We start from the raw sequence: 25,461 nt of genomic DNA, 5'->3' as shown, positions 1-25,461 counted from the left end.
GGGCTATACTAGAAGAAACCCAGCATCAACTGGCAGTCAGTATCTATGACTCCAAAGTGAGATGCTACAACTCCTCCCTAGCTACCTAGAAGAACCAGATATCTCCATGGTGTTTGCCAGAAGATCCTGTCTTCTAAGTATAGTTGAAGTGTATCATGTTGTTCACTTTCACAAACACTTCTCTTTCAATGTTTTATTGTTGTTGTTTTCTACTGGGGATTTAACCTAGGGGAACTTTACCAGCTCTTTTCATTTTGAGACATAGTCTTGCTGTGTTGGCCAGGCTGGCCTCAAACTTGCAACCTCTTTCTTCAGCCTCCTGAGTTTCTGGGGTTACAGGCATGTACATCTGCACTCAGCTCACAAACACACCTTGAATGGGCGCATCTGATTGTTGGAAACAAGGCCATAAAAGCTAGCTTCTGGTTAGCATCATTTTCAACTAACTCACATTCAGTGAAGTCATATTAGTAGCTTTGATTACTATGAAAATTTGTAGCCAATGTTACAGATTAGGATCCTCCCTTCCCCAGCTGTTGTTAAACATTTACCAGCATACAACTAATCTCATGGCAACATTCTAGCTGCAAGGGAGTCTGGGAAACAGTAGTTTTTTATTTTCCAGATTCTAAAGTACAGAAAAACAAGATAAAGAAGATAAAGGATGTGTATTGAATAAGCCATCTTATAGTATCTGTTGCATAACTATGGCCTTAAAAAAAAAAAAAAACAGTACTAGGAATTGAACCCAGGGCCTTGCACATGCCAGGCAAATGCTCTACTATTCAGCTACATCTCCAGCTTTTTTTATTTTGAGACAGGGTCTTGCTAAGTTGCCCAGACTGACCTCTAACTTGTGATCCTCCTGTCTCAGCCTCCCCAATAGCTGGGATTACAGCATTGCTTTATATTCTAGTTCATAAATTGCCAATCGCTGGATGTTAGTTAAACAATATTGGTACAGAACACTGAGCAGGCTTTTTTAGTAAAGGCATGAATATAGGTCAGTGAACTACAAGAATGAAGAAAATGTTAATTGAAATGTTTTAAGTACATTTTTCTGATGCAGAACTATAAAATCCATGAGGATAAAAGCCATGTCTCTTTTGTTTCTCTCCATATCTCAAATTACTTGGCAAATAGTAGCCAATCCAAGAAAATGAGGGGGAAAAAAGCATTAAGAATATTAAAGAGTTCAACTTTGGCATTTCTCATATGTATAGACAAGGTAATTTCAGGTGAATTTTATTGTTTTTAGAGGAGTTAGACTTCCAAATGTGAATTTTCACCCATGAAAAATCTGACAAACTAATCTGACAAACTAATTTAGCAAGAAAGGTTTAAATTTTATATCTTAGACTCAAAATTTTAGGACTCTTTCTTACTTCAGGAAGAGTATGTGTATAAAACACAATTAAGAGTGGCCAATTACAGGACTGATGTCAGGTTTTCAATTTGAGCATCAACTTAAACTAAATTATACCCAAGACATACAGTATTCCTAACATTCATGCTGCAAATGTTTTTAAGAGTGAATGTTCTTTCCTGGGAGTTCTAGAAGGCATTATGGTTGAAATTGCCTTTTCTTAAAGTAAATTCAAGAGGTTAGGTGATAGAAACCTAGAAATAGCTAAACTGTGAGTTTTTTTGTTCATTTAGGAATAGTATAGTTTAAAAATTATGAATATACTTATTATGATACATAGATTCTTAATTTTATGTTGCTAAGAAACATGGGTGTGGCTGATAAGATTGCTAACAATACAGATTTTCAGACTCCACCCCCCAAAATGTAATTCAGTAAGGGCCAAAATATTACATTTTATAGAATACCCTAGGTTCCACAGAACTCCATGAGAATCACTTGTATTGTGCATCTGACAATGAGCTTATACATAATATTAATCAAAAAATGCACACTAGAACATAGACAATTTTTTGGGGGGTGCTAGGGATCAAGCAGGGCTTCGCACATGATAATCACATTTTTAAATCACTTCTGCAGGCTCCTAAAACTTCAAATCAATTTTAAGAGATTTTGCCTTCTCAAACTGTTATTAGGTAATTTCCTGTATATTAGTAGCAATCTTGTCACCTATGTTTATAATGATGCTCTGAGGTTAAGAACTGCAGGCTAATTTACTCTGGGTAATCAATCTCAAATCCCTTCAAGCATAAGTTCTTATTAGCATTTGTATGTTGTGGAATTTACAGACAGCTTCCTTTAGCGACCTGTCCCTTTGAGCCTTGGGATTTTTCTATTTGAAGACCCACAATGGTTCCAAATGAGGAGCTCTCAGTAACCAGTAAAATGCACCTGTATAATACATAAGCGTGAAAAAATGATCTTTATTTTTGAAAGACTGAAAACGACTGCCAAGAATTCTAATTTGGTGGCAAAATTCGAACGTAAAATCGTGGCTTCTGTCTCCCATCGCTTAAATCGTTTTTGGGGGAAGAAATCCTTAAGGTGTAGATTCTACGAGAAACCCTCTCGTTGAACATTCGAGAAAAAGAGACACACAGAAACCAAATTATTTGTCCAAGGTCACGCCCAATATCAGTGAACAAGCCAGACAAAACACATCGGTTTCAACTTAAGAGGCAACCCAACAGCAACTCTTTTTATTCCCTAACTGCATTGCTTCATCCTCTCTCGATTTTTGAATAAAGTTGTTTTGTATAACGGTCCTTCCCCTCTTTTTTGCCTTTATGCCATCGGTAGTAAAACCTTGCACAACGTGTTAATGAATAACACTGAGAATCCATATCTAATGCGGTGACTTTCACGGGCCTTTTTCTTTGGCCAACAATTTCTCTTGAAAGGCTCTTAATCCTCATTTCGCCACGGGAGGAGTGGAGGGAGGTCACTGGGAACTGACAAGTCCTTACATGTACTTGCGCGTGCCCGGGACGCAGCCAGGCGCGTAGAGGAGGAAACCAAGGAAGGATACGCTAGGGCGACAGGGAAGGCAGGGGGCGGGAGAAAGCACGGTGGTGGGAAATCCCTGTGTACAGGATCTGCCAACCCCAGGCAAAGCTGGGCAGAACTGTGCGTGAATAAATCTCATTAACTGGCCAGGCACAGACACTGCGGCAGGCACAGATGAGGGGGCACGAAGGGGGAGCGCGGCGGCGGTCCTTTTATGGGCCGAAACCCGCGCTCGCGCGCCCCCGCCCCTCGCGCGCTTCCCCAGGGTCTAGCGCGGAGCCGCGCCGTTACCTGAGAAGGGCCGGCTGAGTCCGCGCCCGGCCCCGCCCGTTCCGCCGCCCGCCCTCCCGCGAGGCCGCAGCGGCACGAGATCTGTGTGCCGCGCCTCCCTCCTCCGGCAGGCGGGTTCACTTACCTTGTGAAAAATTGTCTCCGCGGCTCCCCCCGCCTTCTTTACAGGATGTGAAATGGCAGTCGGCGAGGCGAGCGCGAGTATTGCAGCTCCGGCCAATCCCGCGTAGCCGCCAAAACGGCCCCTAACATTGACGTGCCCCTCCCGCAGCCCTTCGGAGCCCATCCATGATATCGGTGCTCCGCCGCCCCCTTCGCTGTCCCTCACCCAGGTGGCCGTGCCCATAGGCCGAGTCATCGATTCCCCGCGCAGCGCGCCGGCCAGGCTTCCCGCCAGCCTCCTCCCTCGCTGCGTGCCTGCGGCGGGGGAGAAAACACCTCGGCCCCCCTCGGCGTCTCGCCCAGGAGCCAGCCCTACCCCTTGCCCTTCCCGCCGCGCCCCCTCCCCCAACTACACACAGCCCTCCCTTCGCCTCCTCCCTCCCGCGACACACACACGCACACCCCTTTTCCCCTCCCCCAGTGGTTGCGTCCGTGACATCATCATCATGGCAACAAGAGCTGCAGCCTGGGACCGAGGAGCCCGTGTGATTCCCGGCGGCGGCGGCAGTGGCGGCAACACCAGCACCAGCAGCAGCACCAACGATCGCGCGAGGGCTTCTTCCCTGCTGCCTCTCGCCGGGTGCTCCTGAGGAAGCGGCGGCAGCAGAAGTACTGCCTACACCGCCGCGCGCGCCACCGCTCTTCTTGGTGTCTGTGTGTGAGGGGAGGGGGCGCCGCCGCCGCCGCCGCCGCCGCAGCGGAGGGAGCCGCCGCCGCCGCCGCTGCTGCTGCCACTGCCAGGTCGCTAGTGAAGGGGAGGCGGTGGCGGCGAACATGTTTTCAGTGAGGATAGTGACTGCCGACTATTACATGGCCAGCCCGCTGCAGGGACTGGATATCTGCCAATCCCCCCTCACCCAGGTCCCTGTCAAGAAGGTGCCAGTAGTTCGAGTCTTCGGAGCGACCCCGGCAGGTAAGAGGGCGGGAGCGGGAGCTGGCAGGGCGCCAGGGCCGCCCTCCCCGCCGCGCTCACGCGCGCACGCCGCCGGCAGCGACCCTCTCCGTGGGTCGCTCCGCGTTCTCCCTCCTCAACACCCTCCCCGCCTTTTCTCCGGTGCGTGACAAGAGGCGCAAAAATGTGGGTTCGCGGAAGCGCTGCGCCGCCCCCGGGCGGGGAGGCGCGGAGTGTTTACACTGCGTGCGGCGGCAGAGGGCTAGAGCCACACTTCGGGTCACGGGCTCGGGGAACGGGTGCCGCGAGACCGCTCTTTTCCCGGAGGTTGGGCCAGGGGGCCGAGCCTGGTCTCGGTGGACGTCTGTGAGCGACCCTTCTCAGAGGTCGGTCGCTGGTGGGGCCCTGATCACCCCGTGCGTCTCCCAGGTGCCCCTTTCTGGAAACGGTTTTGAGAACAGAGGGGGAAGTGCCAGCTCTGTTGTCAGTTGCTCCCCTTCGCCTCTTCTCACCCTCGCTCTCCTCTGCCCCTTCCGGAGATGCTTTGGGCTGTTAGAGAGTGGCGCTTGGGGCTAGATAATCTTTCTCATTGAAGTCACCATGTGGCTCTGCTATGAGCGCTGGTCGTGACTGCTTAGAGTTTAAAGCCTCAGCGTCTGGGGACATGGCAGCATCCTCAGGTGCAACGCTTTCAGAAAATATGTGTTCATGGAAGTAGGAAATGCGTGTTTATGTTGCCCAATGTGAAACATCAGACCTAATGGGGTGAATTTATGGTGATCCACAACCTAACTCAGCAGAACAGACATTTTAAAATGCCCCTAGGCTGGGTTGTAGGATTGCATTTTAAATATAGGCATTAAAATGTTTTTTTCACACACACACACATAAAAAGATAATATTTTGAAGAAGGTTTTGGATGAGAAGACAGCAATGGCAGAAGCCACGTTCTCAAAAGCTCCGAGGGGTTTGGGATAATATAAATAGCATAAAGGCCAAATTTACAAACCATTTTTAAATTGTTTTTGCTTTTTAAAAAACATGCTTTGAACTGCTTACATGAAATAACGAAGCTGCCTCCTGGAAAAGGATGCTTTTACCTCTAGCTATGTATTGTCCTATGGGATTTTAGATAGCATTTCCCACTTGATGCTCCTTGCCCTAATCACCATTCATCTTATTACTACAGTCAGTTTCTGTGGACTACCAAGATAATAGCACTTCCCCCAAACACAAGCACTTATTTCAAGCAAGTTATCTTGTAGTGTGAATTCTCTTTGTTAGAAATGTCAATATCGTGAGATTTTTGTGACATATTCCTTTTTAAATAGTGAAAGATTTATGAACCTTGGAAGATGGGGAATTTGAATGCTGTTAATAGTTTGTAGAAAATATAACACTTGAAACTTTGAAGTCTGGAAAAGAGACGCAATAAAATGTTTTGAAGGATAGGTCTTCTACCCTTTTAATATAGTGGTGCTGTCTTTGTGTGATTGGAATTTCAGTGTAATATACTGTTTGTTCTCACTTCAGATGCAGAAGAAGGATAAGATAGTGAAGTTGATATAGCTTTGTTCAGCCAGATTTCCAAATCGCAAAGCACATGCTAATAATATATTGTGGCATTTCTGTGTATTACTGTTTGTATAGTTTGGGTTACGTTTCTACACAGTTTTTTCTCCTCCACATAAGTCATTAAATATGTGATTTTCAAACTGTTTATAGGAAAGTTTTGTTTGTGGAAATAAATCTCGGTATAAACTAACAGTAATTCTGTTATGAGAGAATATTCCTTAAAAATAAAAAAGATATGCTTTAGTGTTTCTGCATATTAAAAAAAACTATTCTATGATAAGAAATGCTTATTTCTTTCCTGGACATCTCAAAATAGAGCAGCCCCTCCTTTTTAAAAAAAAAAAAAAGCCCCCAATTTTTTTTCATTATTACCTTGAAATGTATAGTGTAGATGAATAAAAAAGTAAAACTTTTGTGTCCACATGCTGAAAGATACAGAATACAGAGAAACCAAAAATTCAAGTTTTTAAGGATTATCAAATTGAATTTGCTGTATACTTCACAAGTTCAAACAAAAATTTTTGTTGTCTTCAATAAGAGAAAAATTTGAAGTCCTTGGCCTGCATTTAGAGTTTTTATAAATCCCACTTGAAGTTTTAGCAATTGGGATTAATGTTAATTAAACATAAAAAAACTGTAGATTTTCTGTTTTATAAGTCTCTAAAGAAAACTAGTACAGGCTATCCAGTAAATAAGGCCGAATGCTAGAATTTTTATGAAGACAGATTTATTATTTGAAAAAGCAAACTGTTTATATCTTTACTAACAAGTCAAATAAGTTAATGCAAATTTGTAATACATGATAAACCTTTATTTCATAAAATGCCATAAATACGTGTATTCATATATAGGAGTTACTTTTGGAAGTTTTTAATTCTTTACCTTGGTTTGGAGAAAAGATGTTTTTAAATTGAGTTTGTTTAACAAAGGAGATCCTGAACAACATTAACAGAAGAAATTTTCTCAAATGTAATGACTGTTTCAAAATGGTAAATTCTGAACTGATTGGATTAATACATTTGTACTAGTACAGTTTTCTATTATTGCATGAAAAGTATTTTTCTGCTTTAGAAAACAGTCCAGTTGACTTCTGGTTGTCCTGTGTTTTGGGGACATCTTTTGAGTAATATAAAAATAAATTATCTTAGGTTGAAAATTTTCCATATCATGAGCTGGTGAAATTTGAAAAGGTATTTTTAAAAGTGGCACATTAATTTTGAATGGAAAGTCCTGAATAATGATTTAATCTCTTGCTGAGGAGGGTTGATTCTTGAGAGTCACTTACATTTTATTCATGTGAGTGGTGGAATTATTAGTTTTTTTAAAAAAGCCTCTGCTTTTCTTGAACTCATTTTAAAAATGTCTTGAATGTTGTTTTGATGTTACTGTGTCTTGAGCAGTATCATTTTTGGAAAAAATTTTTTTTTCCTTTTATAAAGACATTTTTAGTAACTTGTTTTAATGGAGAGAAGCAAGATTATGAATAAAGTGTAGGAAAATATTTTTTCATTTAGATTTGAATATGGGCGTGACTGCTTAGGGAATTTGTTTCACATAAAATCCTGAGACTTCATTGTGAGGACCTGACTCAGGTGGACTTGAGACTTGTCTAATTTCCACATCTCAGTTCTTGCTTTGTTGCTTGATGTAACTTACTTTATTCCAAGTTTCAACAGTTCTCTGTTTTCTCAGCACCAGGTTAAACAGAATTATCCTTTCAAAGGGCTTGCCTGCTGAGATGCAGAGTAGGAGTAAATAGAGAGTGTGAGATGTTCACAAAGCTAATAATTAAACCAAGTAGGCCAAACAGTCTATAGAGGGAGCTGCTTGTCTTTAAGATTACTATAAGGAATTGGTTACCCTTTCCTTCTGCAAAATCAATTTTAGCTTCAAATATCTGTATTTTCCCAATTAAGTCATCCTCCAATTTAGTGACTGTTGTGGTAGATTGTTATAAATTCTAACTTTCAAACATGAAGTCAATTTTTTTTAACATAAAATATTTGTAATTCTGAGATGCTATATAGGTGCTTATTTGAATAATATGTATGTTGTTTTATTTTATAAAGTTATCTATAATAAACTACCAGAACGAACTCAGTTTCTTTGGTAAATTGGTAGATTGTTAAATAAATTTGATATGAGTAGTTTTAAAAACAGCATTTACCAACAATTCAGATTACAAAAATTATTATGATCAAAGTCTAGTTTGTTTATACCTTTTTATTTGCTAGATGATTTAAACATTTTACCAACACATCATCTCAAATTGGTTATAATTATTAGAGATTTTTAGGAATACTGCAGATATTTAGTGATATGTAATCACAAAATGGTCACTTTAACAGGTATTTGAAGTCCCGAGTAGCAAATTTTATTAGCGTTGTGTGAGAACCTACTATGTATATCTAGTTATTTTGGGGGAGATTTTATTAAAAATAATATTACCCTCCAGAAACTCACAGATGATGGTCATGTAAAGATAAGTTGAAGATAAAATTTGACTATATAGTAGAAATGTGTGTAAGATATAGTGGAGACTCAAAGGAAGACCCAGTGACTTCAATGACTATCTGATAGATGAAATGGGATGTCGGGGAAGGTTTCATGAAAGAAGTATGGATTAAGTCTTTTTAAAGAATTTAAAATTTTTAATAGAACAGGTGCAAGGTAATTCACATACATATGAGAGATGCGTGGTGGGGGAGGGGGGCGGAAGAAACTACTCTCTGCAGGGCAGTTTGGCAGTGTTTATTAAAACCCTTGAAATTTACCTGTTTGGCCCCCAGATCCTAGTTTTATAGATTTTAATGTAAGAAAATAAGTCTTTTGGTAATATGATTGTCTTAAATTCTTCTACTTCTTTTCTTTATCCATTCCCACTCTAGTCTAAGTTACTAGCATTTTTGAAAGGGTTTACTACAGTAGCTTCCTAGTCTTGGTTTATCCCAATACACTCTGTCCCCTTCTAACCTGATTTCTATACTATAATCAGATCTTTTCAAAACATAAATGAGATATCACCCTACTGTATGCTCCAGGAGCTATCTATTATATTTAGAATATAAATAAAACTTTGTGGTGGCATCTAGCTGGCTAACTAGGTCTTGCATAGTCTGGTCCCTACCTTTCTGTCCAGTCATGGCTTCAGCCATATTCTTCTTGCCTTGCTCTTTGTGTTCAAGCCACATTGGCAAATTTCAGTCCCTTAATTCTTGCCAAACTCCCTCCTGCAATGAGGGCTTTGTACTCGCTGTTCCCTCTGCCTAGAATGTTTTCCCTTTCTTTCACCTAAACTCTAATTTGTCTTTCCTCAGGGAAGCCTTCAGAGTTACACTTGACTCTCCTTAATAGCACTTTATGTTTGTAATTTTTTACATGTTGGAAATTAACATCTGGTTTTTCTCAGTAGATTGTAATCTCCAGAAATGCTGGTAGTTTGTTTCTTTTTGCTCACCAGTACAAGTTAATACCACAGGGCTCAAAACTTGAGCATTTTCTGCAGGAATTAATCAGTAAATGTTAGTCATCACAGAGAGCAACCCGATAGCCAACAGTTGGGAAATGGTTGCATAAATCGGGCATATTATTGTAGTAGAATATTATGCATCTGCTGTCAGTATGTTATGTGAAAAAAAAATCAGTTTACAAAACTCACTAAAAATGCAAAAAAAAAAGTTCATCAAAATATAAAGGTTGATTTCACGCTAGAAGGTGTATTTGTGTTTTCAGATTTTCTACAGAGAAAGTGTATTGATTTTATAATTTGTAAAAAACTGTCCACATACAATTAAGGGAAAAACCTCCACGATTTTCTAGATAAGGTTAAGAAATAAAGTTAAAAAAAAAAAAAGGCATGAGGTTCATTATGGTCTCCAAAATAAATGTCAACCAAAGTTCATGCATGATAATAGTTTGATCTTGATTATATAAATTCAGTTTTCAGATGACAAAATGATTCTTATTGGAGTAAGCTAGTAATTTCTGATTTTGTTGTATCTAATTATAAAGTGATTTTAATTTTGAAATGGAGTAAAGGCCAGAATTAACACACATATATAAGAACTTAATATATGAAGGTAATACCACCAATGTATAAAGTGGATACTACTTTATACATTTACCTATCATTAAGGAAAAGAAGAACTATTTAGTAGATGTTGTTGGAATAATCAGCTATTATTTTGAAAAATTAAAAAGTTGGCTTCCAGGGGAGTCAAAAGATTTAAATGTGAAACAATTAAAAATATAGGACAATTATTTTTTATGCAATCTAGGAATGATGAATGCATTCAGCGTATGGAAATACTGAAGTTAGATTGTTTAATTTTATGATACAAAAATAAAATTCTGCATAGGGAAAAACCATAAAGTTAAAAGACAAAAGACTAGTAAAACTTACTTGTACTCTTTTCACAAAGGATTAATTTCTCCTAATATATGAACAGTTTCTAGCCAAAAATCCAATAGAAAAAAAATGAGCAAAGAGAATTTATATGAAAAGATATATACATACTCATAATAAAGATGTGAATTAAACCTATAATAAATTATTTATCATATGTAAACTAGCAAAGATTGATTATGTGGTATAACTTGGGCAGTGTGAAAGGAAGGGAGAATGAGCATTCTCCTACATTGCTAGTAGGAAATATAGTGTTCTTCTTCTATGGAAAGCAATTTGAAAGCTGTTTTCAAAATTAAAAGTGTACATTTATTTTAAATTAAAAATTTCATTCTAGGATCTTAACTTTCTAGAAGATTTATGTGTCATATAAACATGTAAATATTTGTGAGAGCATTATTTGTCATTGTAAAAGATCGGAAACAAAAAATCAGTAGGAGAGTGGTTAAATATATTACCATATGTTTATTCAATGAAATATTAGGCAGCTCTTAAAAATAGTGACACAATACTATGTGTACTGCTTTGGTACCATGTCTAAGACCTGAGAGAAAAAAAGCAAGATGAAAGATATCATTATGATCTATTCAGTATGTTGCCATTTGTGTGGTTTATATAGAAAAGACAAAATGTGATATATATATATATATATATACACACACACATGTACACACACATATATACACACACATATATGTATACACATATACACACACATATATATACACACATGTATATACACATATACACACATATATATACACACACATATGTATACACACATACACACACACATATATATGTATACACACATATACACACATACACATACAGTTATCTCTGGAAAGATATGAAAATTGCCTTCAGTGTGTAGAACTGGCTTACTTAGAGGACAGAAGTAGACTATTTTTTAGTATAGTATACAAAACAGTGTTTGGTAATTTTTTGATATTTTTAACCATGTACATATAATATGTATCAGAGTTAGTATTTTTAAATGGTAATGTACTAGTAGGGATTGAAGTAAGAACAAAAAATAAAAGGCCATAATAGTTGCTATAAACAATTGCTAATGATTACTGCAATACTGTGTTTTATTTTAGATTTTGTTAGAGTTTTCTAATTCACAGTTTTCAGATGATGTTTCATCACTCACTGAAGGGGGGCCCTAGTGAATTGGGTTCTGAAGAAAGGCCTCTTTGGGGTTCCTATTAACAGTATGATGAATGACAGCCATTCTGTTCTTTTTGATATTTTAAGTTCATCGAAGGAGGTGTTTTACTAATTAGGATTTACCTCAGCCAGCCAAAGATTGCAGTTCTCTTGTGGAAATAAGATAGTGGAACGGTTATTAGAGTTTGTAGTCCCAGGTGCCTAAGCAGAATGCTATTCAATTCATGGTGCAGCCCATGGATGATGAGCGTAAGGGAGGAGTGAGGGTGCCTTTGGGATAGGCCCAGCCCTAGACCTGCCTGTCTATTCACATCTATTGGATCCTGCTCATAATGTGCAGTTGATGTACTGTTTTAACTTGGTGCAAGTCAAATAATATGATAATAAATAACATATAATAATCAGTTAGTGTATGTGTGTTCTGCAAAAATAAACCATCTTTGTTTTGAAATATTGTTCTTAATTTGAAAATGTTTGGATTTAAGCTGGGTGCGATGGCTCACACCTGTAATCCTAGTGACTAGAGAGGTTGAGGTAGGAGTATTGCAAGTTCACATTTAAAGGCCTTGTCAATTTAGTGAGATGCTGTCTCAAATTAAAAAAAAAAAAAAAAAATTTTTTTTTTTTTTTTTTTTAAGGCCTGGGGATGTAGCTTAGTGGTAGAATGACCCTGGGTTCAATCCCCAGTACTCGGGGGGAGGTGGGGGAAGAAATAGTTTACACTTAAATTTCATTCATTCATTCATATTATTATGAATTTCAGCATTATATAGGTCAAATATATCTACCTTAATACTATAAACTTCTGTAATTACATGAAGAAAATATGATATATTTTTTAACCAGGCACCATGTAGATGCTTCCACATGCCCTCTTGTCCAAGGTGCTGAACAAATTGTTAGTTACAATGTAAAAAAAAAGGTAAAGAAACACCATTCTAGTCAAAGCCTCTACAAAAAATAGATAAATATTCTATATAGGCAGGCTCAAGGATTTTTCCAGTGTCCAGTAGTTGGTAGGTTTGGGTCTGGATTTGAAAACTGTGGACCTTGACTCTCAGCTCTCACTGCCTCACACTGGCACCCCAAACCTAAGGAAATATTGGAAGAAGGCATTGATGATAATTAAAAGATAAAAAAGTCAAGAACAGTGGAGCACACCCGTAATCCCGGAGGCTGAGGAGGCTGAGGAAAGAGGATCGCAAGTTCAAAGCCAGCCTCAGCAACTTAGTGAAGCCCTAAGCAGCTTAGCAGGATCGTGTCTCAAAATAAGAAAATTAAAAAAGGGGCTGGGAATGTTAAGAACCCTTGGGTTCAATCACTGGTACAAAAAAAAAAAAAAACAACAAAAAAAAAAAACAAAAAAAAACCAAAAACTAAAAAACCCTGGAGAAGTTATTTAAAAGAACTGCACATACATAGTTTAGGAATCTTCATGGGCCTCTGTGTCTAATAGTGATTAACATTCTTGTAAAATGGATTATATAAGATTCATTTTGTGATGATTGTAGCTGTATTTTTAAAGAAAAGGATAATAAAAGATGACAAGAGGAAATGAGGCGAGATGTAAACAAAAATGGATTCTACTGACCTTTCAGATTCCTTTGCTCTAATTAAGTCTTTCATCTTATTTTTTGATTGGATTAGAATTTGTTCAGTTAAAGCTAATGTAAGTGAAAACTGAATCAGGATTAGCCTTAAATAGGTTGAGTTCAAGTATAGTAGATTTCAGAGAATGTTGCCATTGTCCTTAGATTTTTCAAAAAAATACTTACACTGATTGAGAGAAGAAATATGCTGGGGGTATGTCACTTTGGTACCTAGCTGACATTTTAATACCACACTGGTAGTAAATAAGAAAGGAAATAATGAGGTGTAAAGTACAATGAACTTTGGATAAAACTAAGTTAACTTGTGATTTCCAGGTAAATATAGCTTAGACAAGAATAGGTTTCTTAGACAATTAGAAGGAAATCCATTGTCTAAATATGTGGATTTAGTTTTGAGAATAAAGACAATTTTGAACAAAACTAAAGACTCTCTTAATGACAGTCTCTTTTTAAATTTTTGGGTGCTTCCTCCCCCACCCCTCATTTTTTTCCAGATGATTTTTTGTGTTTCTTCTAATTCTGTAAATTTTTAAATATTTCATTTTTAAAATAAAACGTATTTCGTTGCTTAATTAGTATTAGCAAACTGGACTGTTTTCTGCAGCAGAAATTGAATATATGCCTAGCAAAGTAAATCCTGAGAACAATGGTAGTAACTGTCAATGGGAAAATAATATATATATTTATATATATATATATTTATATAGCTATAAATATATACACATGCCAAGTTTTTTTTTTTAAAGATAATTTTGGGAAATACTAATTTGAAATCAGTTTCCTTGGGGGCAGTAACTTAATTTTCTTTGGATTCAGAGAGCATTTACAATATAAACAACTCAAAAGAAGGCGTATTACCTCAAAAATGCTTTGTCAAATATATAACAGTTTACAAAAGTTTTATATTTTTCTTCCATTTATTACATTTACCAAGGAATATAACAAGAAATAAATATTTTATTTTGCATATTATATTTACACTTCAAAGTAATTTATATATTAAATTAGATTTTGTTTGAGTTGTGAAGTGAAAGACTTTGTAAGAATACATGTTGATGTGTGAAAGAATGTGAAGTTAAAACATGTTGGCATACTCCTAGTTTCTCAGAACAAGAAAATGACTAATCTAAATTTCATTTCAGAATAAAAACCAAGACAAGCCACATAAAAGCAACCTAAAAATTAAACTGTCATCATATTATTTGTTTTAAAACTATGGAATAATATATCTGAGGAAGATTTCTCTCAAAATTGTTTTTCTCAATTTCAAGTAAGTAATTTATTTTGGTTAATATGTTGGGGGTGAGGGGGGTGGGCTGATCCTTGGCATTGAAGTTGGTATATCCTACTCATCCATAAAGTGAAAACTCAGATATCCAACTCTATTTAAAGCTTCTGTGTCTCCTTTCCCACTCCCAAAAGATTATTGTCTGAATGGTTTTCTAAGTCCTACCTCCCTTCCACATTGCTAAAGGATTTATTATCCTGAATATTGTTCGTTTGTAGTCCTAATAAGCCTCCATTCCACTGCCTTCTATTACTGAGTGACCTGGAAAAGTTATTTTACTTCTATATGCCTTAATTTCCTCTGTAAAATGAGTTTTAATAATTTCTTTTTCACTGGATTATTATAATTGAGAAAGGTAATCAGCAGATGTCTGACATATATAGTAATTTAAATGTTACTTTTTTATCCTTCTGTCCAGAATTCACTGTATTACCTCATATATGTACTAAGTGTTCTTTAAAATGTTTGAGTTCAATTGAAATGAAAAGTGAAATTTTTGTGTTTATTTATTCCTCACATTACTATAAACTAAAATCCCTGTACATTGTGGGATAAGGATTTTTATAGTTGGACAGTTACTCATATAACTATAGTCTAAGCAATTACCTCTTCAAAACTGTGATTCAAAAATTAACTTTTTTTAAAAATGAGTGCTCATTTAGGCCCAGCTTTTTAAAACTATATATATTTTTTATATATGCAGAGAAGTGTCCAGGTCGGACTTGCTTTAAAAAAGAATAGTGTTAAATCATTAATCAAGGAATAACATGGTTTTCCATTTTTTTAGTTTAGTTAATGTTTCTTCTAAAAAGAACCTTATTTTCCAAATTCATTGTAACGCCTTATTTGAAAATAATGATAGAACACATGGAAAGTGTGTGTGCCACATGCCACAGTAGAGGTGATGTGTCAATAGGGACTTATTGTTCTCCTCTTGTTTTTATCTTTGTAAATTTATTATACACACAAAATTGAAGTCTTTCATTTTTAAAGCTATTTAGAATTGTGGGGTATAGGCCAAATGATTCATGACTGCTTAGAGCTTCAACTGTTTTCACCATATTTTTTCTATATATATATTCCCAGGTTATGTTTTGCTTTTTTTAAAAAAATTTTTTTAGTTATATATGGATACAGTATATTTTTTTAATTTTTATGTGGTGCTGAGGATCAAACCCAGTGCCTCACACGTGTGAGGCAGGCACTCTACCACTGAGCTACAGCCCCAGCCCTTGTTTTGCTTTTTAATTACATTATCTTTTAATGTTTTTTCACGAAGTCAGAAAGATTTCCAAAGATTTGATGTATCAGACCTTGGTTGATGCTTAGGGCTTTTTAAATATAAAGCCATAAGCTGGGTTTGTTGGCACATGCCTATAATAACCAGTAACTGGGAAGGCTGAGGCAGGAGGATTAAAAGTTCAAGGCCAGCCTGGGCAACTTAGTGAGATCCTGTCCCAGAATAAAAACTAAAAAGGGCTAGAAATGTAGCTCAGTGATTGAGTGACCCTGGGTTTAATCCCCAGTACTGGTAAATAAATAGCTAATATATGGAATTTATTTATTTATTTATTTAAATACCTTAATTTTATGTCTTATTATTAGTAGAAGTAATAGACCATTTATTGAGCCCTTACTGTGTGCCATTTTCTAAGTGACTTAATATTCACAACAGCTCTGTGAAATAGGTACTGTTTATCCCCATTTTACACTTGAGGAAATAAGGCATGGAGAGGTTAATTAACTTTCTCCTAAGTTATTAGCATAATATTTACCTCATAGCATGAGAGAATTAAATGAGAGAACATGTATTAGGTCATTACCCATCTTAACAGGAGGAGCAGAGAACTAAAATCTGAGATATGTATCTTCTGACACTTAAATAATTTAATAATAGCCATTGCTGAGATGTGACAGTAACCAGAAATATATTCTTATTCACATTTGTTTTGTGATAATACCCTACTACCTTCTTATGCTGCATTTTTCCCCTAAAATGGAATATTACTGTCTCTTCAAATTCCTTTTCTAATTTGGGCTGAATTATTTTATGCATATATATTTACAAGGTGATTGGGGGACTTTAACTCAATCTAAAGTATTTTTATAAGTTTAGTGTAATTAAAGAAGTGGTATATGAACATGCCATCAGCCTTCCACATCCACAGGTTCTGTATCCAGGGATTAAAGCAACCTCAGATGGAAAGTATTTTGGAAAAAATATATCTGTGCTGAACATGTACAGACTTATTTTTCTTGTTATTATTTCCTAAGCATTAGAGTATAATAACTATTTCATAGCATTTACATCATATTAGTATTATAAATAACCTAGAAATGATTTAAAGTATATGGAAGTCTATGTATAGGTTATATGGAAATAATGTGCCATTTTATATAAGGAATTTGAACATCTGTGGGGGTGGTCCTAGAACTAATCCCCAGGATAACTGTATTCGCATTGTGAACTTAAAAAAAAAGAATAACAACAACAAAAAGAACAGGTAAAGCAAGTCATTACTTTGAATACCAGTCTTATTCTCCTCACCACTTTTATCAATTTTTGCTGTAAACAAACCTCCCCAAAACTTAGTGATACAAAGCAATAGTCAGTTTGTTAGCCTATGATTCTGGGCTGGACTCAGAGCATTCTGCTAAACAAACTTTGAGATTGTTTATATGGCTGCATTCAACTCATAGGGCAGCTGGGTGATAATGATTGATCTAGGATAGTTTGAGACTGATAGATCTGGAATTTGATGGCTGTTGGCTAGGGTGATAGAGGGTCATGTTTCTCCAGTAGGCTAGCTGTGGCTCCTTCACCTGGAGGCAGTACTAAGGTATATAGGAGTAGCAAGTGAAAGCAAGCCCCATATATTTTTCTCTTGTTCCATGGACCAAAGCAAATTACAGGTATATCCCAGATTTGGTATGGGAGGGGTTTTCTAAGGGTATGTGTGACTAATTAGGGAGATATTACTGCAGCTATCTATTATACTATTGTTGCCAGCTGACTCATTTTTCAGGAAGCATTTGTCCATGTGACATTGTCCTCCTAAATGAGAAGCACCTGCCCCACCCTGTGGTGCCAAAAATTGAATCCAGGCCTTTGCACACTAGAGAAACAACTCTACCATTGAGCTGTACTGCCAGCTAGTAGTGTTTATATAAACAGTTTATTAAATGAGTCAGATAAATTTACTTGATTCATGTTCTTATTTTTATTTCTATTTCATTCTTATCATCCTTCCACATCATTCCTGGTCCAATTCAACCTGCAGATATTTACTTGAGTACCACTAAGTGCACACACAATAAGGTTTGAAGGTGAGCAGCAGGTGGACCAAGACTATTGTGTTCATCATCAATATTCTGCTTCATTACATAAATAAAATTTTGTAAAAGTAGATAATTGTAGTAGTTTTTTAAAAATGACCAGCACCCCACACTAGGCTGAATATATCTTGTATGCTACATTTTAAAACATTTTATACAGAATTTTTCAAATGACAAAAACTGTTAATACGGAGGTTATTTTAATCTGTACTCCCTCCAGAAATATGAGACTTTCCATGTGTTCAAGATTATATTCTCAAATGTTTTGATCAGTGCCAATCTAATAGGTAAAAACATGGATTTCAGTGTAGTTTTAATTTGCATTTCTTTTATTCTAAGTGAGTCCTTCCATATGCTTTAGTTGCATTTATGTTTCTTTTTCATTATACTATTTGCTTATCTTTTACACATTTTCCTGCTGAGAGTTTTGGTCTTTGCTTGTTGAGCTCTTCATATATTAGAAAAGTTGGTTTCTGTTGGTGAATTAAGTTGTAAATACTTTTCCCAGTTTGTTTGTTCTTGTGGTACATACCGTTTATTTTAATCGTGTTTTTTTCATTTTTAAAAACAATTATTTATCTTAAATGCAGCTTTAAAATATTTAAGTACTAGACATGGGAATGGAAGAAAAATATCCTGGCCTGATCACATCCTGTTTAAAGAGATCATTTTTTTTAAAACTCTGTGACTTAAAATGAAAAGCTTTTAAAAGATCCTATCTTTGATTTATTTTTTCCTCTTCTAGAGTTGTTTCTATCATGAGACTACTCCTTTACCAGTGCAATCCCAAGAAATGGGATCATCCTTTGGAGGGCTATTTTAAATTATTAGATTGTGTACCATGGGTTATGTAAAATAAAAATACTTTGTATCAATTAGAATAAATTATTAATAATGTTGCTTTGAGTCTTGTCTATTTCAGTTTGTGTATGTTTGTTATGTTTGACACATACAAATATATTATTAGTGGTTTAAGCAGTACAACACTATATATAATGCTTTATCTGTTTACTAGCCTTTACCTGATCAACCATATGGATATATGAAAGTGGCTAGTTTAGCTTAAGTAGATCATCTAAAAGAAAAACAAATAAAATGTAACCTTTTTTTTTTTTTCTGGAGAAGCAGTAAAACTACCCACTATTCAAATTATGTCCCCAATTTTTTATATTTTGTAGCACTAGGAAGAAGGTAGCAAAGGCACCTATCACCTCCTATGCAGCAGACATTATGAAATATTTATTTTTTTCCTTAATTTCTGTATAAAAAAGGGATTAAAAACTGTAAAGCTGAACAAGTTAGCATATTTTGAGTAATTCAATGCAGTTTTAAACATTTTTGAAGTTGCAAATCCTTTTGCATATTCAATTTTACCAGCACCATTAAAAATAGCTAATAGGGATTCTTAAGTGATTTGGTGGGACATGGTTGAAAGCTAGTTTTACGTAGTTTTTAATTTTTTAATTTTTCAAATTGAAGAATTCTTTAGGATTATTATATCATTAATATTTTTATTAATATTTCACTTATAATTGAAATTTTCCATTTGATACTAAATTATGAACATACAGTTATTTCCCTGATTAATCCTTTAAAACAATTTTAAACATGTCTGAGGTTGTAATCTAACTCTTAATTTTCCATTTAATGTGCATAGTAATTTTCCCATCTGAAAAGCTGATAATAAACTGACATGGGGACATCTTTTTTTTTTTTTTTTTTTTTTTTTTTAAAAGAGAGAGTGAGAGAGGAGAGAGAGAGAGAGAGAGAGAGAGAGAGAATTTTTAATATTTATTTTTAGTTCTCGGCGGACACAACATCTTTATTGGTATGTGGTGCTGAGGATCGAACCCGGGCCGCACGCATGCCAGGCGAGCGCGCTACCGCTTGAGCCACATCCCCAGCCCCCATGGGGACATCTTAGTAGACTTCTTCAAGAAAATATGACATTTCCTAATTTGTTTTCAAACTCAGTATACTTATTTTTATCAGTCTATCATGGAATGAATTTGTTTCCCACTTCTGTTTAGTTCTTCATTTTTGCCTTCTCTCATTGTTTTAACTTTGTATATTTTAACTTTCATGACTGGTACATCTTTTATAGCAGTGTATTCAAATTGTGCTGAAGAATCAAGTTTTTTCTGATGTTTAAAAGTTCTTTAAAATGGATTGCTAGAAAAAGGAAATGAGAAAGAAAAAAATAACAAGCAAAAATACAAGCTCCATTTATAAAATTCTTGTATTTAGGTGGGTGTGGTGGCACATGCCTAGATTCCAGCAACTTAGGAGGCTGAGGCAGGAGGATCTTCTAAGTTCAGCAACTTAGCAAAACCTCATTTTAAAATAAAAAAATAAAAAGAACTGGGGTGTAGTGTAGCTCAGTGGTAAAGTGCTCTTAAGTTTAACACCCAATAACCCCTGCCCTCAACAAAAAAAAAAAAAAAAAAAAAATATATATATATATATATATATATATATATCTTTAACCATTATAGAATTGTCCTTTTAGATTGCTGTAAATTTCTGAACACTAACTCCAAGTTTTATATTTATCTTATTACAGATCTATAACAATAGTTCATAGCACTCAAGTAGCATTGTAGGTATTTTTTAAATCAATTTAAAGAGATGCTTTAATTTCTCTTACAACATATTTCTTGTTCTATGTCACAATTACTATTACCTTTCTGTTTGATTCTTTCCATGATACTTGATGTAAATCATTGCCTATCACTATGTTTAATCCTTTTATGTCACTTCATTTTTTTTGCCACAAACATTTTTTTATCATATTCATATCGTATTTTCATCATTCATTCATACTGTCACTTCATTTTTTAAAACCCATTTTCAGTGGGGAGATCTTTTCAGTGGGGAGATTGTAAATTTGTTATAATTGATATGTTTGGTTTCTTTTTACTTGTTTAATTTTATACTTTTAAAATAACCTTGTTTTCTTCTTTCCTTTAGTTTTGGCTTTTGTAGCATAAACTATCTTATGTGTTTTTCTTTTTAAAAAGCATAGCTATGAAATAATTTTTTAAAGTATATACTCTGAAATGTAATTGTAATTATAAAATTCCTAGAATAAGACAATATATTATTTTCTCTTATGTAATACAGGTTGAGTATCCCTTATCCAACCACAAGTATTTCAGATTTTGGATTTTTTCAGATTTTTTTGGAATTTATGTTTATACATAATGAGTTACGTTGAAGATAGGACGCAAGTCTAAAGATGAAATTCATTTATGTTTCATAAATACCTTAAACATGTAGCCTAAAGTACAGCTGTGATTTCACTGTGACCCATGATATGAGGTTAGGTGTGGAATTGTCTACTTAGTGTGTCATATCACAATTTTGGATTTTCAGAATAAGATTGTTCAACCTGCACAAGAAATTTATCTTAGTTTATCTTTTCAACCTCCCAGGTTCCCACACTGATCCATAAGATTACTTTTAAAATGTTGAATGATCTCTTTTAAGAACACATTAGCTTGTGTATCAAAGTAAAATAATTTGCACACAACTCTGCATATTAATTAGTGGAGGTATGGCACATACTGTTACATATCATACTGCTTAAATTCATTCTTGAGTTTCAGTTTTGATTTTGGGGGGTGGCTGAAATACTGTTTTCATGTACTATTTTTCAGGAAATTGAATATTTGGGGTACTTTTCTGAACCCTTGAATATCTGAAAATGACTTTTTGTTGCATTTGCATATTAATGACAACATGGCAGAGTATGGTATTTTTGTGTCCCAGGCCTTTTCTTTACAATTCTCCAAACATTATCCTGCTGTCTTTTAATTTTAACTGGAATAAGAAAGTTGTTTTTTTTTTTTTAATATTTATTTCTTAGTTGTAGTTGGACACAACACCTTTATTTATTTATTTATTTTTATGTGGTGCTGAGGATCGAACCCAGGGCCTTGCAAATGCTAGGTGAGCGTTCTACCTCTGAGCCACAACCGCAGCCCAACAAAGTTCTTTTGATGTAGGGATATATTTGCATTTTATTTTATGATAGTGTTTCTATTATAACTTTGATTATTGATTCCACTACATTTGTTGTTAAGTAAAACTTATGCATTGAATCACATTTTTAAAACCTTGTGTTTTTTTTTCCTTTTTAGTGAACATTTTTATTTTGGTCTTCTATATTATATAGTTTTCTGCAATATTGATTCTGTTTCTTTTCCTTTCCAGCGTAGATTTTAATTTTGTAATTGTGTTTATTTATATATATATATATATATATATATATATATATATATATATATATATATATATATATTTAGTTGTAGTTTGGACATAGTATCTTTATTTTATTTATTTAGTTTTTATGTGGTGCTGAGGGTCCAACCCAGTGCCTGGCACATTCCAGGCGAGCACTCTACCGCTGAGCCTCAGCCCCAGCCCCTAATTGTTTTTATTTTTATTTATTTATTTAGTTTTAGAGTTTCACTTATACCTTAGTCTGTATATGTCTGTATTTTTATTCCTTTCAGGCATTTTTCAGTTTATCATTTTTATAAAAGATATTTCACCGAAACTTTATTCTCTTGGATCTTTTTGAGAACACACAGGAGATACTTTCTACATTTCTTCTGTTTCCTATCACAAATTATTTTCCTTGGCATTTTTAAAAAGTTGACTTCTCTGTGCTGTTGAATGTTTGTGTAAGTCCCATTCTGTGTTATCTGTCTATGAACAAGAGGCTATCTAGGCCTAGTGTTTCCTAATAGATAGGAAATGCAAAGTCTGCTTGGCCATCTTCATTTTTGATTTATAGAGCTAGTGATTTTGCAGCCCAGTCAGATGGAAACATTCATCCAGTGTTCCTATACTGCATTGAGCTTTGTTTTCTTGTTACTATAACTCAGTTCTCTAGTGTGTACGGACCTGAGATAACCTGAGACACTTAAAAACAAACAACAACAACAACAAAAAAAAAATACTGGGCAGGACAGCTTCCAGATTGTGAAGGTCCTTAAGACTGTAGGTAATTTAGTCAGAAATGGAAACTAATTTATTTATTTTTATGGAAACTAATTTAATATTCCTGGATGGAAAGAGATATACTCCATCAGTTATGTTAAAATTGAGTGTTGTGTTTTTAGAATAAATGAAGAAAGAGAGTTCAACCTATGATATCTTAAAAAGTAAAGGGGACTTGTTTGTAGTAGAGTAAACTACATCTCTAAGATAGACAGTAGGTTTATATATCTTAAGTATGTTAGTGAAGAAAATGGAAGAAGGGTTATTCTGTATTTTGTTGAATCCCCTTCCCCAGTTTTAATTTTTTTGTGGTACTGGGGATTGAACCCAGGCAAGCTAGGTACATGCTAGGCAAGCATTCTACCAACTGAGCTATATCCCCAGCCCCCCAGTTTCTTTTTAAATCTTAGCAGTTGGATTATTTTATAACCAATGGAGTATCATATCATATTTAGTTGACAATGCTTTTTCTTTTCTAGTACAAAAATTAATGATGATTTATGATCATTGACATCTTAGATTCAAGGAATTAAATCAATAGGTATTTAGCTTAGTATCTTTCTAAATTGAACCTCCTTATTTGTTTTAAGGGATAACATTAGCTTTTCTCCTTGGGCACTTTTGGCCTTAGGTTAACTTTCTTGCTTTATTCACTTGAAAACCTTATAAGGATTGGGCACAGTGGCATACACCTTAATCCCAGCAGCTAGAGAGGCTAAGGCAGGAGGATTTTAAGTTGAAAGCCAATCTCAGTAACTTGTGAGATTCTAAGCAACTTAACAAGATCCTGTCTCAGAATAAAACATAAAAAAAGGGCTGGGGATGTGAAAAAAGAAAACCTGATAAGGTAGATTGTCATTTGTATAACCAAGTACCATCCATTGTTTATGGAAGAAGTGACGTAAAAACTGAGGTTAAACTGTAAATATTGGTAGGAGCTTATGTCTTTTGAGTTTCCCTGAGTATGATAAGTCTTGTAGTTGAGCAAGTCTGTTGCTGAGGCTCAAAAAGCTGTGTCTGTGGGGCTGGAGAGACTGTAAGCTAGAGTAGCTACTGTACCAGTCTTTGTGCTGTCATTCTCTTACAATTGAGCTACCAACTTGAGGTGGCCAAAGAAAATAGCCCCTGAATTGCTGTGAGGACCTCTGAATGACACTGCCCTATTGGCATGTTGTTTCATGTTTTATATCTTACTAGGAAGTATAACTAATGTCTAGTGTGTCCTTTTTGGGTCACGTGTATCTTAGTGTCTAATTAGTCCTAATGGTATTGTACCCGTATTTCATGTTTTTTTCTTTTTTCTTTCTTTTTTTTTTAATACCAAGGATAGGGCCTCAAACATGCTAGGCAAGTGCTCTACCACTGAGCTACATCCCCCTACCCTTTTTATTTTTTATTTGGAGACAGGGTCTCGCTCAGTTCCCAGCCTGGCCTCCAACTTGTTTGCCTCCTGCCTCAGCTTCCCAAGTAGCTGGGATTACAGGTGTCTACCATCATACCTGGCTGTTATATGGTTTTAAAATTTATTTTCGTTTTTAATGTTTGGTGAGTAAATCTGGATTTTTTTTATGTCTTCTTAATAAGAGTTTTAAATTATAAACATACTGCATACTTAACTTTATTAAATAATGCCAAAAAGTTTTCCAGAGAGGTTGTACCAAGCTGTACCCCACTAGCAGTGTATGAATTTCAGATGTTCCACATCTATACCAACATTTAGAATTATCAGACTTTATTTAATTCTTGACTTAAAACATCTTATTGTAAATTTGTGTATTTTTCAATGAGTAGTAAGATTGACTTTTTCTATATATCGCCTACTTGTTCTATCTAATACCATGAGATGAATATTGATATCTCCAACTTACAGATTTGTCTATTTCTATTTTCAGTTCTGTCAGGGTTTTTTTTTTTTACCTCTTAATTTGATGCTTTTGTTAGGTCTGTATATATTTAGGATCTTTATGTCTTCTTGATGAAATGACATCTCTATCCCTTGTTAAGAAGATAATATTCCTTGATCTTAGGTCTTCCATGTCTATTATTAATATAGATCATCCTGCTTTGTTTTGGTTAGTATTTACATGGTTTATTATTTTAAGAACTGTGAAGTTAACTTGCCATGAATTTCACAGATGCTGGCAACAGGCAGGATGTCTTCACTTTATTGCATATTTTTTAAGGAGATGATTGCAGGCAAAATACTAACCTGAAGAGCTCTAAAATCTTTAGAGCATCATGTGGTGGGTACTCACAAAGTTTCAGATTTCAGATTTTCAAATTAGATGTACTTAGTTTAATATAGTAGTTAAATAGGAATGCAATCTCAATAGGAAAATGATGTGTTTCTAATTTTTAAAATTTACATCAACTAACATTTACAAAATAGAGAATCTTTGGATGTCTCCAAGTGTCTGAAAGTTTTTAATAAAAAAACTTTACATTTAAAATTTGAAGCCTAATATTGTGGAATAGGTGTGGAACTTGTTCATTATAAGCATTTTATATAGCCTCAGCTTCACCTAATGTGATTCCTTGTCATCTTATATTATGTTCTTTCACAGAGGAAAATGTTTTGTTTGACCAACTTTCAGTAACTGGCAGAGTTTGAAATGGGGATATCTCCAGATTGATATTGGAGAAGAGCCACATAAAGAGACACAGAGCCAAATGCATGGAACATTTATTTTTTTTTGGCAGAAAGTCCAGTACATACAGATTCTTTTTAAAAATTGAAGTAAACCTGATCATGGGTAGTTTCTTGTTTAGTATGTCAAAATCCCACTACAT

At 35.4% G+C, this 25,461-nt stretch overlaps 2 protein-coding genes across 6 annotated transcripts in view; one reads left to right on the top strand and one right to left on the bottom strand.

Moving 5' to 3' along the window:
• The window catches only part of LOC308648772 (uncharacterized protein), a gene marked incomplete at its 5' end in the record, with an annotated part of 108,944 nt that extends 105,226 nt beyond the window's left edge, over window positions 1-3,718 (bottom strand). For 2 of the 3 annotated variants that reach the window (XM_081293766.1, XM_081293767.1), the window contains one exon: window positions 3,348-3,581. In XM_081293766.1, the coding sequence (XP_081149892.1) occupies window positions 3,348-3,581 (234 nt within the window). Of the gene's footprint in view, window positions 1-3,347 lie in introns of all 3 variants that reach the window. The other variant, XM_081293765.1, reaches the window with a different exon arrangement.
• Window positions 3,719-4,153: 435 nt separating this feature from the next.
• Window positions 4,154-25,461, top strand: part of REV3L (REV3 like, DNA directed polymerase zeta catalytic subunit) — a 177,894-nt gene continuing 156,586 nt past the window's right edge. Inside the window, exons 1-2 of one of the 3 annotated variants that reach the window (XM_081293751.1) lie at window positions 4,161-4,298; window positions 14,183-14,310. Coding sequence is in view for 1 of the 3 variants with exons in the window: in XM_081293750.1 (XP_081149876.1) it covers window positions 4,160-4,298 (139 nt within the window). In the remaining 2 variants the exon portion in view is untranslated. Of the gene's footprint in view, window positions 4,299-4,523; window positions 4,664-14,182; window positions 14,311-25,461 lie in introns of those variants that run through there. The other 2 variants (XM_081293752.1, XM_081293750.1) reach the window with 2 other exon arrangements.

The sequence above is a fragment of the Spermophilus citellus genome (assembly GCF_964194105.1).
Source record: "Spermophilus citellus genome assembly, chromosome: 5".
Classification (NCBI taxonomy): domain Eukaryota; kingdom Metazoa; phylum Chordata; class Mammalia; order Rodentia; family Sciuridae; genus Spermophilus; species Spermophilus citellus.
This window is presented reverse-complemented; position numbering and strand designations above follow the sequence as displayed.